At 40.3% G+C, this 15,374-nt stretch overlaps 1 protein-coding gene across 8 annotated transcripts in view; it reads left to right on the forward strand.

Moving 5' to 3' along the window:
- Positions 1 to 12,394, forward strand: part of MDH1B (malate dehydrogenase 1B) — a 32,567-nt gene extending 20,173 nt beyond the window's left edge. For 2 of the 8 annotated variants that reach the window (XM_012446255.3, XM_012446262.3), the window contains 3 exons: positions 3,372 to 3,449; positions 8,907 to 8,957; positions 12,133 to 12,394. In XM_012446255.3, the coding sequence (XP_012301678.2) occupies positions 3,372 to 3,449; positions 8,907 to 8,957; positions 12,133 to 12,161 (158 nt within the window). In that variant the 3' untranslated portion in view covers positions 12,162 to 12,394. Of the gene's footprint in view, positions 1 to 3,371; positions 3,450 to 8,906; positions 8,958 to 12,132 lie in introns of those variants that run through there. The other 6 variants (XM_012446258.3, XM_012446259.3, XM_012446256.3 and 3 more) reach the window with 5 other exon arrangements.
- Positions 12,395 to 15,374: the final 2,980 nt, after the last annotated feature.

A 15,374-nucleotide genomic window follows, 5' to 3' on the forward strand; every position in this document is an offset into this window, starting at 1 on the left:
CAAGGAATGTGCCATACACCATGACAGCAGTGGGAAGGGCACCATCAGGACTCTAACATGATGGGAGGGCTTTCTAGAGGAGATGACATCAAAACTGAGTTATGAGAGGAAGGAAGGCCAACTGTCAGGGGCATGGTAGGAGTAAATGGGAGAGTTGTTCAATTCAGAGAAAGGAACGTATTCAAAGCTAAAGAAAAAAGAAAGAACTTTCGGAAAACTGCCAATTTGCTTTATCTGGAAAATAGAGTTTGAGGAATGTCGGGAGGCCAGAAGGTAAATAGGGGCCTTGCTAAAACCAATGAAAGATTTTAGGCAGAATAAGGACAGGAGCAGCTTCTAATTTAAAATGATCACTGTCTGCAATGGGAAGAATAAATTGGAGGGGGAGAGAGGAAGCAGGAAGACCAGCCTTGTTGCAGGCAGAGAAATGATGAGGACCTTAAGCAAGCAGTGGCTGTGGGGATGTAGAGAAAGAGCTAGATTTGCAAGAGATACAGTGGACAGAACCTGACCAATCTGAGATTGAGGATAACAGAGCACTCTAGAGAGTCAAGAATGTCCCTGATGTTTTCAACATCTCCACACATGGTCGTGGTGTTATCTGAGGGAGAACTTCCCAAACAGTGGGCCACAAATGAATTGAGTATGTGGAGCTCTTGATATCCTCAGTTCTAGGGGCAGAATCTGGGGCAGCTGGAGTCCTCGAGCTGGTTGCCTCTCTTGTCCTTGTCACTTACTATGTGTACTGAGTTATGAATATGATTGGGAAGGTGCAATTAATGTAAGGAATAAAGGAGAAGGAGCAGATTTTCAAGAGGCATCTAAGTGAAAGTGTCTGGTAGGTAACAGACACGTGTCTCTGGAGCCCAGGAGAGAGCTCTGGGCTGGACATGAGGACACAGAGTTGTCAGCAACTGGTAGTAATGAGAAGAAACTGATAACCATAGTGACCTCCTGGAGGAGGACCTGAGTGGCGGGGGAGGGAAGACTTCTGCAGTTTAGGGTTTCTCGTGCCTCTTGGATTTTGTTCTATGTGCATGATACATAAATCCAAAAATACGAGGAGACGGATTGACATCTGGATGGTTGGATGTTAAAGTCTAACTACTATTAGAGAGGAGAGGGTGAAGATAGAGGGGAGTGAGCAGAAGGGTGCTCTGCTTGAGTAGAACTTAAGTGCCAGAGCACAGGGTCACCTCCAAACTGAAAGTGTGTCTGCTGCTGAGGCTGGAGGGAACGGGAGAAGGTGATGGATGCAGATGCAAGTAAGTGTATGGGATGGAAGAGTGAGAAACAAAACAGGCAGTGGGACCAGGTCGAGAGGGCCAAAGACTCAGAGAAAGGCTGGGCTTGTAAGGAAGGACACGAAGGTTTGAAATACAGGCATATGTGAATAACAACATTTTGGTCAATGGCAGATGGCGTAATACCACAGTGGTTCCATAACATAATGGGGTTAAGCAATTCCTTCCACCTTGTGACGTTCTGATGATCCTGACCCTGTGTAGGCCTAGGCTAATAATGTATGTGTTTGTGTCTTCGTTTTTAACCAAAAAAAAATTACAAAGAAAAAAGTAATTTTTAGGCTGGGTGTGGTGTCTCATACCTGTAATCCCAGCACTTTGGGAGGCTGAGGCAGGCAGATCACGAGGTCAGGAGTTCAAGACCATCCTGGCCAACATGGCGAAACCCTGTCTCTACTAAAAATACAAAAAATTAGCTGTGCGTGGTGGTGGACGCCTAGAACATTACTGTATACTACTGTAGACTGATAAACACCATGCACTTAGGCTACACTGAATTTATTTAAAATTTTTTTTCTTTCTTCAATAACAAATTAACCTTAGCTCACTGTATTTTTTTTTACTCTATAAGTTTTATGTTTTTAATAACTCTTTTCTATTAGCACTTAGCTTAAAACACAAACATCTTGTACAGCTATACAAAAATATTTTTTTCTTTATATCCTTTTTCTTTATATCACTTATACCCTTTTATAAGCTTTTTTCTATTTTTAAAAATTACTTTTTTTTTCTGAGATGGAGTCTCACTCTGTCACCCAGGCTAGAGTGCAGTGGCACGATCTTGGCTCATTGCAACCTCTATCTCCCAGGTTCAGGCAATTCTTATGCCTCAGCCTCCCAAGTAGCTGGATTTTATTTCCATTTATTACTTCCTTCTTTATCCAATCTAGACCCCCATAGCTAAGGTGACTTTGGTTATCCACATTGAGCATAAGAGTGGAAAATGAGTCCAGTTCACTTAGCATTTGGGAAGGAAGAAGATGAGGCAAAGATGTTGAAGGTCATTGTAAGAAAGCAGATGAAGTAATAGACTTTGGGGGTCTAGGTTGGTTAAGGAAGGAAGTAATAAATAGAAATAAAATAAAATAAATTAGCTGGGCATGGTGACACATGCCTGTAATTTCAGCTACTGGGAGGCTAAGGCAAGAGAATCACTTGAACCAGGGAGGCAGAGGTTGCAGTGAGCCAAGATCGCACCACTGCACTTCAGCCTGGGTGACAGAGCAAGACTCTGTCTAAAAAAAATAAAATAGAAGAGTCCAAACAAGGGGGATATTGAAACTATTTAACAACCAGGATGGGTACAGATCCCAACCAATTAAAACAGTTGCTGCCTTTCAGAATGGACTAACTGATCAAAATAAACAGAGAGGGCCATTGGTCCAAACCAGAGAGGATTGAGTGAGGTCAAAGTAGGGGAAGTGGGGGAGGAAGTGTGGTGTTTCGGAGTTCAGAGGAGGTTCTGGCTGATGGCCAAGTCACCAGGAGTGGGCCAAACCAAAGCCCAGAGGATGCAGGAAGTGAAGGTGCAGGCACAGAAGGATATATAGAAGTCCAGTGCGCATTTGATTTAACTCAAATTCTTTTATTCTCAGAATTCAGAGGCCCTCTGTGTGCTTCCTGCACTAGGCAGAATAGAGCTTCAAATTCCTTTCATGGGAGTGGGCTACAAAGCAGTCATTCCAAAACTGACTCCATTGACTTATAGATAGTCCTAACTGTCCCAAATATACTTGTATTATAAACAGTTTTGTGAGAAAAAAAAAGACTTGATTTTATGCTGTGTATTAACAAAGAACAAAGGTCAAGGGGTGTGTGTGTGTGTGTGTGTGTGTGTGTGTGTTCGTGTGTGTATTTGATTGATCTTAACTGTATCATCTTTGGCTCTTGCCCTCATAAGGAAACACTCTTCCAGGTATTCCAAAATCAGAGAATTGAAAGTAATCAGAGGTTCCCACCCTCTCACAGTGTAGAGATCTCCGCTTACTAACATATCAATGAGATTATACTTGTGTGAGGTTTGTTTAATCTCTTCAATTAATGCAATACTGACTTTACTGATTTTAGAAACTGAACTACGTAAAAAAGATAAAAGGATCTCCTTACTCATCACAGATGACAGCCAGAAAGGACAGGTCTCAGATGGTAGGTACACTTAGACTCAATGTTTTCAAATGCCCTTTTTATTCAAGAGTTAACACTACATTTCAAAGAAAGAAATTCGATCACCCACCAACTATAAAGTGGGAGTCAGGTCATCCTATATTTAAAAATAGGATTATATTTAAAATCTCTTTAAATCTTTGGAGAAAAATACCAGATATTCACTGAGCACCATCTATCTGCTGGTCGCTGTGAGAGACACTGGGGCCACAATAAGGAAATGATGGCCCCACTCACTGGGGAAAGGGGCCATGAGAATTTGAAAAGGTAAATCCCAAGATACACCATGAATTAAATGGCTTCATAAAATGAGGCAAGATAGATGAAAAGGAAGGAAAGTACACAATAAGTAGTCTAAAAATTTACATGAGGGCCGGGTGCGGTGGCTCATGCCTCTCTAATCCCAGGACTTTGGGAGGCTGAGGCGGGTGGATCATGAGGTCAAGAGAACAAGACCATCCTAGTCAATATGGTGAAACCCCATCTCTACTAAAAACACAAAAATTAGCTGGGCATGGTGGCATGTGCCTGTAATCCCAGCTATTTGGGAGGCTAAGGCAGGAGAATTGCTTGAACCCGGGAGGCAGAGGTTGCAGTGAGCCAAGGTCACGCCACTGCACTACAGCCTGGTGACAGAGCAAGACTGTGTCAAAAACAAACAAACAAACAAACAAACAAAAAACACTCACATGAAAAGGAGAAAGCCTTGTATAAAGGAAAAAAAATTAATTGTATCTTGAAATCTATTTGGGACATAAGATAACCAAAGATCTAAAAAATGGGCATTTCTTCAGAAACTGAGTCAGTTCAGTTGTGCAATATGAAGAATGTCTAGAGATCTTATATACAACAATGTGCATGTCTTCTGAATACAGTGTCTTCTGGATGCATAGGATGGATGAGACTGGAAAGGTAGGTAGGGGCCATCTGTTGTTTGGCTGAGTGGCTAGTTAGCAGTATGACTGGTGGATGGTGGATGGCGGGACTGTTGATGAAAAGAGTCAAACTCTGTATGATATTTTAAGAGATTTATTCTGAGCCAAATATGAGTGACCATGGCCCGTGACACAGCCCTCAGGAGGTCCTGAGAACACGTGCCCAAGGTGGTCGAGGTACAGCGTGGGTTTATATATTTTAGGAAGGCATGAGCCATCAGTCATATACATTTAAGAAATACATTGGTTTTGTTCAGGAAGGTGGGACAAGTCAAAGCTGGTGAGGGGAGCTCCAGGCTATAGGTAAATTTAAACATTTTCTCACAGACAATTGGTTGAATTTGTCTAAAGACCTGGAATTGATAGGAATGTTCGGGGTGAGATAAAGGATTGTGGAAACCAAGTTTTATCGTACAGAGGAAGCACTCAGCAGACTTCAGAGAGAGCAGGTTGTAAATTGTTTCGTATCAGACTTAAAAGGGTCCCTGGCTCTTAATTGATTATCTCCTGGATCTTCCAAGGAAGGAAGGAAAACAAAGGAGAGAGGGGATTCTCTATTGAATGTGGATTTTTCCCACAAGAGATTTTGCAGGGCAATTTCAAGGTACTGCAAGGAAATATATTTTGGAGTAAAACATTTTGATTTGATTCCTTGTTATGGCAGAGTCAGATTGGAAGGTAAGTTACGATATAAAGGATTAAATAAAACACATCTGATGAGAATTTATGGTTTGTAGGGCATGACTTCTCTTTAGAAAGGAATTTGAGCAAGATAAAAAATCAGAACTTAGTCTTCAGGACAAAGCACAAAATAGATGGTGTCAGGCTTAGAGAATTAATCCAGCTGTAACATGAGCCCTATAGGGGACTATCAACAGCCCAAATCACTGTCCTTACAAGTATGGTGAACTCAGTCCCACCTAGACAGTGTCTCTGTAGATATCTGAGTGGCAGCACTGTTATTGCATTTGGCCTAGTTGGCATTAAGCAACACTTCAAATCTGAGGGCACCAAGGCCCTTGTGAGAAGTGAGAAAAACTGTAAGATCTGTCATGAAGAAGGAGATGGCAGCTTTCCAGGGTAGAGGAAGAGAAGCCAAATTGTAGAATGTGTATTCCGGAGACTACTCACATCAGAACAGTTTCAGTTGCTAATTACAGTTTAGGTTCTTAGACCCTTACCCAGATAAATAATAAGCTTATGCAAACGAAAGAACTTTAGTCATGATAAAAAGAGAGAAAATGGGTTGATGTAAGGAGATCGTTTGTTGAATAAGCATAGAATCAAATATATCCAATTATAGTGTTTTCCATATTTTGGGAAACATTTCCATAACCTTAGGTGGATTGTAAAAAAAATACAGTGATTAATGAAATCAATTTAATCACTAGCATTTTTCTCATTGAAATAGAATGAAATTGATAAGAGTAAGGAGACAAGATTTCCCCCCTCCCCCCGACGAACTAGAATAGTATAGAAAGAACAAACAGCAAGTAAGAAAAACAATAAAAGGGAAAGTAGGACTAGATTAGTGTATTAGTCAGGGTTCCCTTAAGGGACAGAACTAATATGATATATAGATCCATATATATAAAAAGGAGTTTAAGTATTAACTTACATGTGGTAGGAATCACCACCCCTTCGTCTTTCAAGTCCTTGATAGTGGCACTAATCTCTGCAATCCCTCCAGAGATACGATATTAGTTTTGATTTACTATTTTTCTAGTAGAGAAAGCTCTTTTGGCTTCCATTTGGCCCTTCCTACCATAATAGCCCTCACCCTACCAGTCAGGGAGCCATTGTGGGGATTCTGCCAGCTACTAAGTATGTCTATGCCAATTATGCATTCTGGCACTGGGGAAATGACCACAGGATGAGTCCGGTGACCTACTGGACCCACTGTAAGTCAGATCTGAGGTAAAACTCCATTAATTACCTGACCTCTATAGGCCCCTGCTTTAACTGGAAGACTTCAATGATATTTTGGGTCCCCTGGAATCAATGTCAGCTCAGAGCCAGTGTGCAGTAGTCCCTGAAATGTCCAATTATTTCCCTTTCCCCAATGCACATTACCCTGGTAAAAGGCCAGAGGTCTCTTTGGGGAAGGATGGGAGAAAGATTCACTGCCTAAATTGTTGGTAATGTAGTGGGGTCCTTCCTCAAGGAGGTCCGGTCTCCCCTTCATTCAAGGGGTTCAGGGTCTGTAAACGGGCTCAAATCTGGAAATTGATTGAGGGCCATGATTCTCTGTTTTATAATTCAAATGGGTCTTTTGTTCATTAGACCCAGACGATTTATGCTTTATAAATTAAGTAGAAATGCAGTAGGCTTCCTATCAGTTTCACATCTAGGAACATCGTGGTCAATCAGACAATGCTAGAGCTCTACACGAGTCAGACTATTCTGATTGCTGTTTTGTCTCTGCTGCCCATAACGTTAGCTACACCCATCTTGCCTTTGAAAGTTGGTTAATTGCCACCAGTTGGCCCCTGCCACCTCGGGATCCAATTATTCCCAATGTATTTAAGTTTTGTAGTTGAGTGGCTGTGGTTCCAACTGTTAGATCTGACATACAGAGAAGAGCAACTACAGGGCTCTTCCAAGATTCAGGTGCTACCCTCACAAATCTATTTCACAAGGCATTTGTCAAGGGTATATCTTCTGAACCCTCCCAGCTGGGATGAATAGGTCTAAAGCGACTAATCCACTCCACCATCCTAATCTCCCTAAGCCTTTGGATCCCTTCCATTAAACCAGGGGAGATCAGGCATTTCCAGCTCGCTCACAGTGGGCCATCTTCTAATCCATATTTCAGCTAACCAAGCAAATAAACTATTAGAACCTTTTTTAACTCCCTGAGCTGCAACATTAAATACAGAGTCCCTACTTAGTGGGCCCAAGTCAATAAATTCATCCTAATCCAACTTCCACCATTATCCCATACCCTTAACATCCATTCCCATGCCTGTTCTCCAGATTTCTGTTTAAATAAATTAGAGAACTCAAGCAGTTCTTTTTGAGTGTAGCTCACTTCCTCATGGGTCATATCTGAACCTCACCTCTAGGGGCCTGCTGGGACTTTAGTTATAGGTCTAGAAGCAAACAGAGGTGTTGGGGGCGACTCCTGAGGAGAATCAACATTATTTTGCCTGGCAACTGCCTCAGAAAGGCCATCAATGTTGCCTCAGGCAGTACAGGGTTTACCTCCTCAGACAAAGGTGGAAAGGCTAATGGCAGCATGGGCAGGGATGCCACTACTGGGTATGGGGAAACTGTTCCTTCTGGCAAAAATGGTTCATCAGAGTTTACAAACTCAGTGTCCCCAGCTTCATCAGGGTCCTCCCACACATCCCCATTCCAAGTTGCAGGGTCCCATTCTCTTCCAATCAAGGCCCTCACTTTAACAGTAGACACCTGGTAAGGCTGTGCATGCACCTTTTGTTGCAGGTCAGCCACTCACATAAGAGCTTGTGTCTGTTTTTCTATAATTTCAGCTCTTTCTCTACAGGAGATAAGAGTGTCACTCAGGGCAATCTTCAGAGATTTGAGGCTCAGTATCTGCTTCTGAAGTCAGGAGACAGAATCCCTGAGTTCATCATTTTCTTTTGCCACTTTGTCCACTGAACTTAGGAGCAACTAAGCAGCTTCATTATGTTTCTTTGTTCACCACATATAGTCAAAGGTATTATGTATAGAGTCACTAAACTCCCTGCCTGTCATGAATCAGGAATGTCAGATGCATTTATTTTGCATAACTCTAAACGGTTCATACCAAGGACTATCAGTTTTCTCCATACTATTAGAGTACTTAGTAGTTTGGGGTCTAATCATACTAAGCAGCCAACTCCAGATACCCTAAAACCAATGAAAGAAACTCCATCCTTAATATTCTGTTTCTCTAGAACCATTCCTAGTACCAAAATCTGCATTAGTCAAGGTTCCCTAGAGGGACAGAACTAACAGGATACATATGTGTATATAAAGGGGAGTTTATTAACTTACATGATCAGAAGGTCCCACAATAGGCTGTCTGCAAGCATCTAGCACAGGAGAAGATGTAGGCTAGGAGGCTAGGCAAGTCTCACCTCTTCACATTTTTCTGCCCACTTTATATTTGCTGGCAGCTGATTAGATTGTGCCCACCAGATTAAGGGTGGGTGTGTCTTCCCCAGCCCACTGACTCAAATGTTAATCTCCTTTGGCAACACCCTCACAGACACACCCAGGATCAATACTTTGCATCCTTCAATCCAATCAAGTTGGCACTCAGTATTAACCATCACAATTAGAAAAGGATAAGTATTATTTCAAGTAATTTTTGTTCCATTAATATGTACACAAAGGCACACACTAGACTATAATGTAAAATGTGCCTTTTACTGTGGCACATGGTGCCTTCGTAGTCACTGAAGCTTGAAAAACATTGACTTAGAACATCTTATGACCTAGTCAGGTTGTTGGTTATAGTCTAAATCCAGCATGTTTTATTTAATTTTGATTTCAGAACATAAAGATCTGGTCCCTGATGAAGAAAAAGATCTAATTACATCAGACAGTAAGTCAGTGGGGTTATAAACAATGTCTATACTGCTAATAGTTATGACTCATATTGTCCAGTTGTTAGAGAATAATGTATGGTCTAGCAACCAAAGCAAGTTTTAAGTAACTGCTTCTTTTCATATGCTTCACAAACACTTTGAAATGGGCACACAAAATGTCAACTTTTTTTTAAATACTAAAACTGCTTCTTTGTCATATTCACCTCAAACTCTCCCAAAATACTCTTAACTTCGGCTCCAGTCTCTTGTGTCTCCTCCTTCTCACCTTTCCCTTTTCTTCTCAATTCTTTATTACAAAGCCCAAAATAACCAATATGGCAAGACAGCATCTTCCTCAGAAGACAGGTGAGAGGAAGAAACTGAGAAAGCCAAGTTAGAATTCTCCTTAACAGGGAAAATCTGGGAATTTTTTGTCTCGTTATGTGTATATATAGCTCATCATATATATAATATATAATATATTACACATATACACACACATATATATGTATATGCTGTTGACCCTTGAACAGCATGGTTTGAACTGTGCAGGTCCACTTATTATGTAGATTTTCTTCCACCTCTACCATTCCTAAGACAGCAAAACCAATGCCTCCTCTTCCTGGTGCTCCTCCCCAGCCTAGTCAACATAAAGAAAATGAGGATAGGCCGGGCGCGGTGGCTCACACCTATAATCCCTGCACTTTGGGAGGCCAAGGCGGGTGGATCACGAGGTCAAGAGATCGAGACCATCCTGGTCAACATGGTGAAACCCCGTCTCTACTAGAAATACAAAAAATTAACTGGGCATGGTGGCGCGTGCTTGTAATCCCAGCTACTCAGGAGGCTGAGGCAGGAGAATTGCCTGAACCCAGGAGGCAGAGGTTGCGGTGAGCCGAGATTGCGCCATTGCACTCCAGCCTGGGTAACAAGAGCGAAACTCTGTCTCAAAAAAAAAAAAAAGAAAAGAAAAGAAAATGAGGATAAAGAGCTTTATCATGACCCATTTCCATTTAATGAATAGTAAATATATTTTCTTTTCCCTATGACTTTCGTAATAACATTTTCTTTTTTCTAGCTTACTTTATCGTTAGAATACAGTATATGATACATATAACATACAAAATATATGTTAATCAACTGTTATTGGCAAGACTTGTGGTCAACAGTAGGCTATTAGTTAAGCTTTGGGAGAGTCAAAAGTTATGTGTAGATTATTGATTACACAGGGGAATGGTGCCCCTAACATCCACATCATTCAAGGGTCAACTGTATACATATAATGTGAGTGCTTGCAAATATTTATATAGAGGATTGTCTTTTTTCTAAAGCTGCCTATACAAACCATATATCAACAAAATAATAATTTAGTGCCGGGCACAGTGGCTCACGCCTGTAATCCTAGCACTATGGGAGGCTGAGGTGGGCAGATCACAAGGTCAGGAGTTTGAGAACAGCCTGGCCAACATGGTGAAACCCCGTTTCAACTAAAAATACAAAAAAAAAAAAAAAAATTAGCCAGGCATAGAGGTGTGCGCCTATAGTCCCAGCTACTTGGGAGGCTGGGGCAGGAGATTTGCCTGAACCCAGGAGGTGGAGGTTACAGTGAGCTGAGATCACACCACTGCACTCCAGCCTGGGTGACAGGGCGAGACTCTGTCTCAAAAAAATAAAATAATAATAATAATTTAGTGTGTTTCCATTTTTATGACTTCACCTGAAACTATATAGAAGGAAGCTTACAAGCATTGCGAAGCTGCCCAGTGGTTTATAGGGGCCAGGGAAGGAGGCTTCATAGGGAGGTTGGTAGAAAGATGCCACACTGAGCAGTTGACTGAACATCTGCTTGTTTATATTGTCCACTCAGGACACGGATAAGCCATCATCATTGGTTGTGACTTTATATAATAGTGGTCTAGCATCTTGTAACTCCTAGGAAAGCAGTGCATTCAGAGAAACTTCAGAGGAAGGAACAAGATAGAAGAAAATGAAAATAACTGCAAAAATTATTGCACTTTACATACTAAAAACTATTCTTTCAACTATATTTGCATCAGCAGATTTTCAAAATCTGAGTCCTCAAACCACCTTTGAAAAGCCACAGAGTCTTGAGTTCCTAAATGGTAGGTGGTAGACAAAACATTAGCTAGTATTTTCTTATTCTGCAAATGGAACTGGGTAGTAGAGGATGACGTTTACCTGCAATACTATTCTTGCCATACTGCTTCCCTTTCCCACATTCCTCAGGGACCCAGCCTTGGTTGCTTACTCTCTCGGATCCTAGCTTCCCACTTTTTTTTTTTTTTTTTTTTTTTTTTTTGTTTAAGACAGGCTCTGTTCTGTTGCCCAGGCTCTAGTGCAGTGGCACAGTCACAGCTCACTGCAACCTCAACCTCCTAGACTTGTGATCCTCCCAACTCAGCCTCCACACCCAACTAATTTTTAAAATTTTTGTAGAGCTAGGGTCTCATAGTATTGCCCAGGCTGGTCTCAATCTCCTGAGATTGAGTGACCACCCACTTTGGTCTCCCAAAGTGCTAGAATTTCAGGTGTGAGCCACTGCATCTGGCCTGCTTCCCACTTTTGCAACCAAAGCTATGAGAACCTAATCCTTCCCTCAAAATGAATAAGTAAGGAAATTGACACAAGTAATCTGCATGTCCAGATTTCCCATATATATAACTGAGTTGAAAACAAAGCTGATGTAGGTTTCTTTGTGGTTGATCAGTCAGGATAGTCCCCCAAGTCCCCACCCTTTTATTTAAATGTCCAATAAAATGAAAAAAATCCCGTGCACCTTTCATTCTGAAATGTATGGTATGACAGACTTAGGAATGGGGCTAATCAAGGGGAATTAGAATTGGTGCATAGAGGAGCAGCAAAGCCAAGAGCAGGAATGGAGCTGACAGCATAGCTGCATACACGATTTGGAATGAAAAGCAAGGTACCAGGAGAGAGCACATAAAAATAGCTTACGGCCAGGGAAGAGGCCACAATTAGTTTTGCTATATGAAAATATCTAACTATGCTCTCATGGCTTTATTTCCCCATAGAATCCCTCTCACACATGTACTTTCTCAGCTATTGAATCATGAATACAGGAATCCAGTAAACAAAAAAGCTAATAAAAACATATGCTACTAACATATTTTTGGAAATAGTTATATCTTTTCATTTCTTTTTCTTTTACAGACTTTGAAAACAAAACTGTGGAACCCTAACAGATCAAATTGGATGAAATACATAATTACTTGGTAGCATAATAAATATAGAAAGAATTTATATGAATGTTTATATTTAAGAAAGAATAATTTGAAAGATTTACATCAGTCTTAGATAATACTATGCAAGGCAATTAAATCACTGTGACAGCACAAAGGTCAAAGTTCAGTTATTTTGCATTGCTGTATCCACTCATGTTCATTTAATAATAATTGGATTTTTCTCAGAAATATTTTGGTGTCAAATGCATTTTTTTATACTACATTAAAATAGAGTTGTCAGTCATTGCATCTGCCCGTACATCTTCTGAAAGAACTTCCTTCTACCAGCCATACCTAACACCTGCACCTAAGTGGCCATGTTTGCTCAACTGTCCTCACCACCTTGGCCTCAACTAATTAGGCCAAACAGATGCACCTCACTCAAGGAAAGCAATCATATTTTCTCTCTCTCAAAAAATTTGAACTGAGACCAATGAGTAAGTTGGTATCTGGGTCAGGTTAATCATAGTGAACGATGTGCCTGTGAACTCTTCAGAGCTGGTTGGGTTCACCACCTTCATAAGGACCTGCCTCTGTACCATTTTTCCTTGGATGTGCTTTGTATAAGGGTCTAAACAATAAATCACACTTTTTTAAAGCTTATGTTGAATAAGTTTCTGCTTGACAACAGATATGGCCTGAATAAAATGAATTTTGAAAGAAAAGCACAATATTTTTACTATATAATTGCATGGTTTAAGTAACAATTACAGGCTTTTATTAAAGCGGTAATAGCCAAACCAGTATGCTCAGATATTTTCCAGCTAATAAGACCCTTTACAAATGCCAATTAGGAACTTTTGAAAGCCCAGGAGTCATGTGAAAAACTGCTGATGCCTCTGCTTTCTTTGTATGTTTAATAGCTCTTAGGATACAAATCACTTTCTGAAAATTCAGGAGAATTGCAGGTGCATCTTCTGCATTGCTTCTGCACCATCATAATGAAATGGGTAATTTCAAACCCATGACTGTCTTTTGCTTGTGTCCAAAGTCAGCACTTCATTTGATGTTATTGTAAAGAAAGCTTAGTATCTGTGTTAAGGACACTGATTTTGCGCCCTAATCCTACCAATACCATTGCCTCACCTTGTGGGGCCCTCAACCCAAGGAATGTGACCACAGAGAACAATACCTGGATAAGAAATCAAATCTTTTTTAAATTGCCCAGCCTTGGGTATGTCTTTATCAGCAGCATGAAAATGGACAAATACACAGGGAGGTTTGTTCTGTTTTGTTTTGTTTTCCAGCTGATGCACTAGTTTTCACAGTAGCCTGTTATATGTAATAGACCAACGTGGGAAATCTCAAGTCTCATTTTCCCAGTAGAGGTAATTTTAATTTGAGGTTATTACAAATAGTTTCTCTATGTTGTTAAAACTACAAAATTCAACAGCCCTTTATGCTAAAAACTCTCAATAAATTAGGTATCGAAGGAACATATCTCAAAATAATAAAAGCTATTTATGACAAACCTACAGCCAATATCATACTGAATGGGCAAAAACTGGAAGCATTCCCTTTGAAATCGGCACTAGACAAGGATGCCCTCTGTCACCACTCCTATTCAATATAGTATTGGAAGTTCTAGCCAGAATAATTTGGCAAGAAAAAAAATAAAGGATAATCAATTAGGAAAAGAAGAAGTCAAATTGTCTCTATTTGCAGACGACATGATTGTATATTTAGAAGTCTATCATCTCAGCCAAAAATCTCCTTAAACGGATAAGCAACTTCAGTAAAGACTCAAGATACAAAATCAATGTGCAGATATTACAAGCATTCCTATACACCAATAACAGACTAACAGAGAGACAAATCATGAGCAAACTCCCATTCACAATTGCTACAAAGAGAATAAAATACCTAGGAATACAAGTAACAAAAGATGTAAAGGACCTCTTCAAGGAGAACTACAAACCACTGCTCAAGGAAATAAGAGAGGACATGAATGGAGAAACATTCCATGATCATGGTTAGGAAGAATCAATATCGTGAAAATGGCCATACTGCCCAAAGCAATTTATAGATTCAATGCTATCTCCATCAAGCTACCAATGACCTTCTTCACAGAACTGGAAAAAAACACCATAAACTTCATATGGAACTAAAAGAGAGCCCACATAGCCAAGACAATCCTAAGCAAAAAGAACAAAGCTGGAGGCATCACGCTACCTGATTTCAAAGTATAATACAAGGCTACAGTAATCAAAACAGCATAGTACTGGTACCAAAACAGAGATATAGACTAATGGAACAGAAAAGAGGCCTTAGAGGCAATGCCATACATATACAACCATCTGATCTTTGACACACCTGACAAAAGCAAGCAATGGGGAAAGGATTCCCTGTTTAATACATGGTGTTGGGAAACCTGGCTAGCAGTGTGCAGAAAGCAGAAACTGGACCCCTTCCTGACACCTTACACTAAAATTAACTCCAGACGGATTAAAAACTTAAACATAAGATCTAACATCATAAAAACCCTAGAAGAAAACCTAGTCAAAACCATTCAGGACATAGGCATAGGCAAGGACTTCATGACTAAAACACCAAAAGCATTGGCAACAAAAGCCAAAATAGACAAATGGGATCTCATTAAACTCCAGAGCTTCTGTACAGCAAAAGAAACAATCATTAGAGTGAACCAGCAACCAACAGAATGGGAAAACAATTTTGCAATCTACCCATCTGACAAAGGGCTAATATCCAGAATCTATAGAAAACTAAAACAGATTTACAAGAAAAAAACAAACAAACCCATCCAAAAGTGGGAGAAGGACATGGACACTTTACAAAAGAAGACATATATGAGGCCAAGAAACATGTGAAAAAATGCTCATCATCACTGATTATTACACATTGAGATGCCACCTCATGCCAGTTAGAATGGCAATCATTAAAAAATCTGGAGACAATGGATGCTGGAGAGGATGTGGAGAAACAGAAACACTTTTACACTGTTGGTGGGAGTGTAAACTAGTTCAACCATTGTGGAAGACAGTATGGTGCTTCCTCAAGGACCCAGAAAAATAAAATTCCATTTGACCCAGCAATCCCATAAAGCAATCCCAATATACTTTGAGTATATATCCCATTGGGTATATACTCAAAGGATTATAAATCATTCTATTATAAAGACACATGCACACGTATGTTCATAGAGGCACTGTT

Source organism: Aotus nancymaae, unplaced genomic scaffold (assembly GCF_030222135.1).
Source record: "Aotus nancymaae isolate 86718 unplaced genomic scaffold, 86718_ANA_hifiasm-v0.15.2.pri h1tg000008l, whole genome shotgun sequence".
Lineage (NCBI taxonomy): Eukaryota > Metazoa > Chordata > Mammalia > Primates > Aotidae > Aotus > Aotus nancymaae.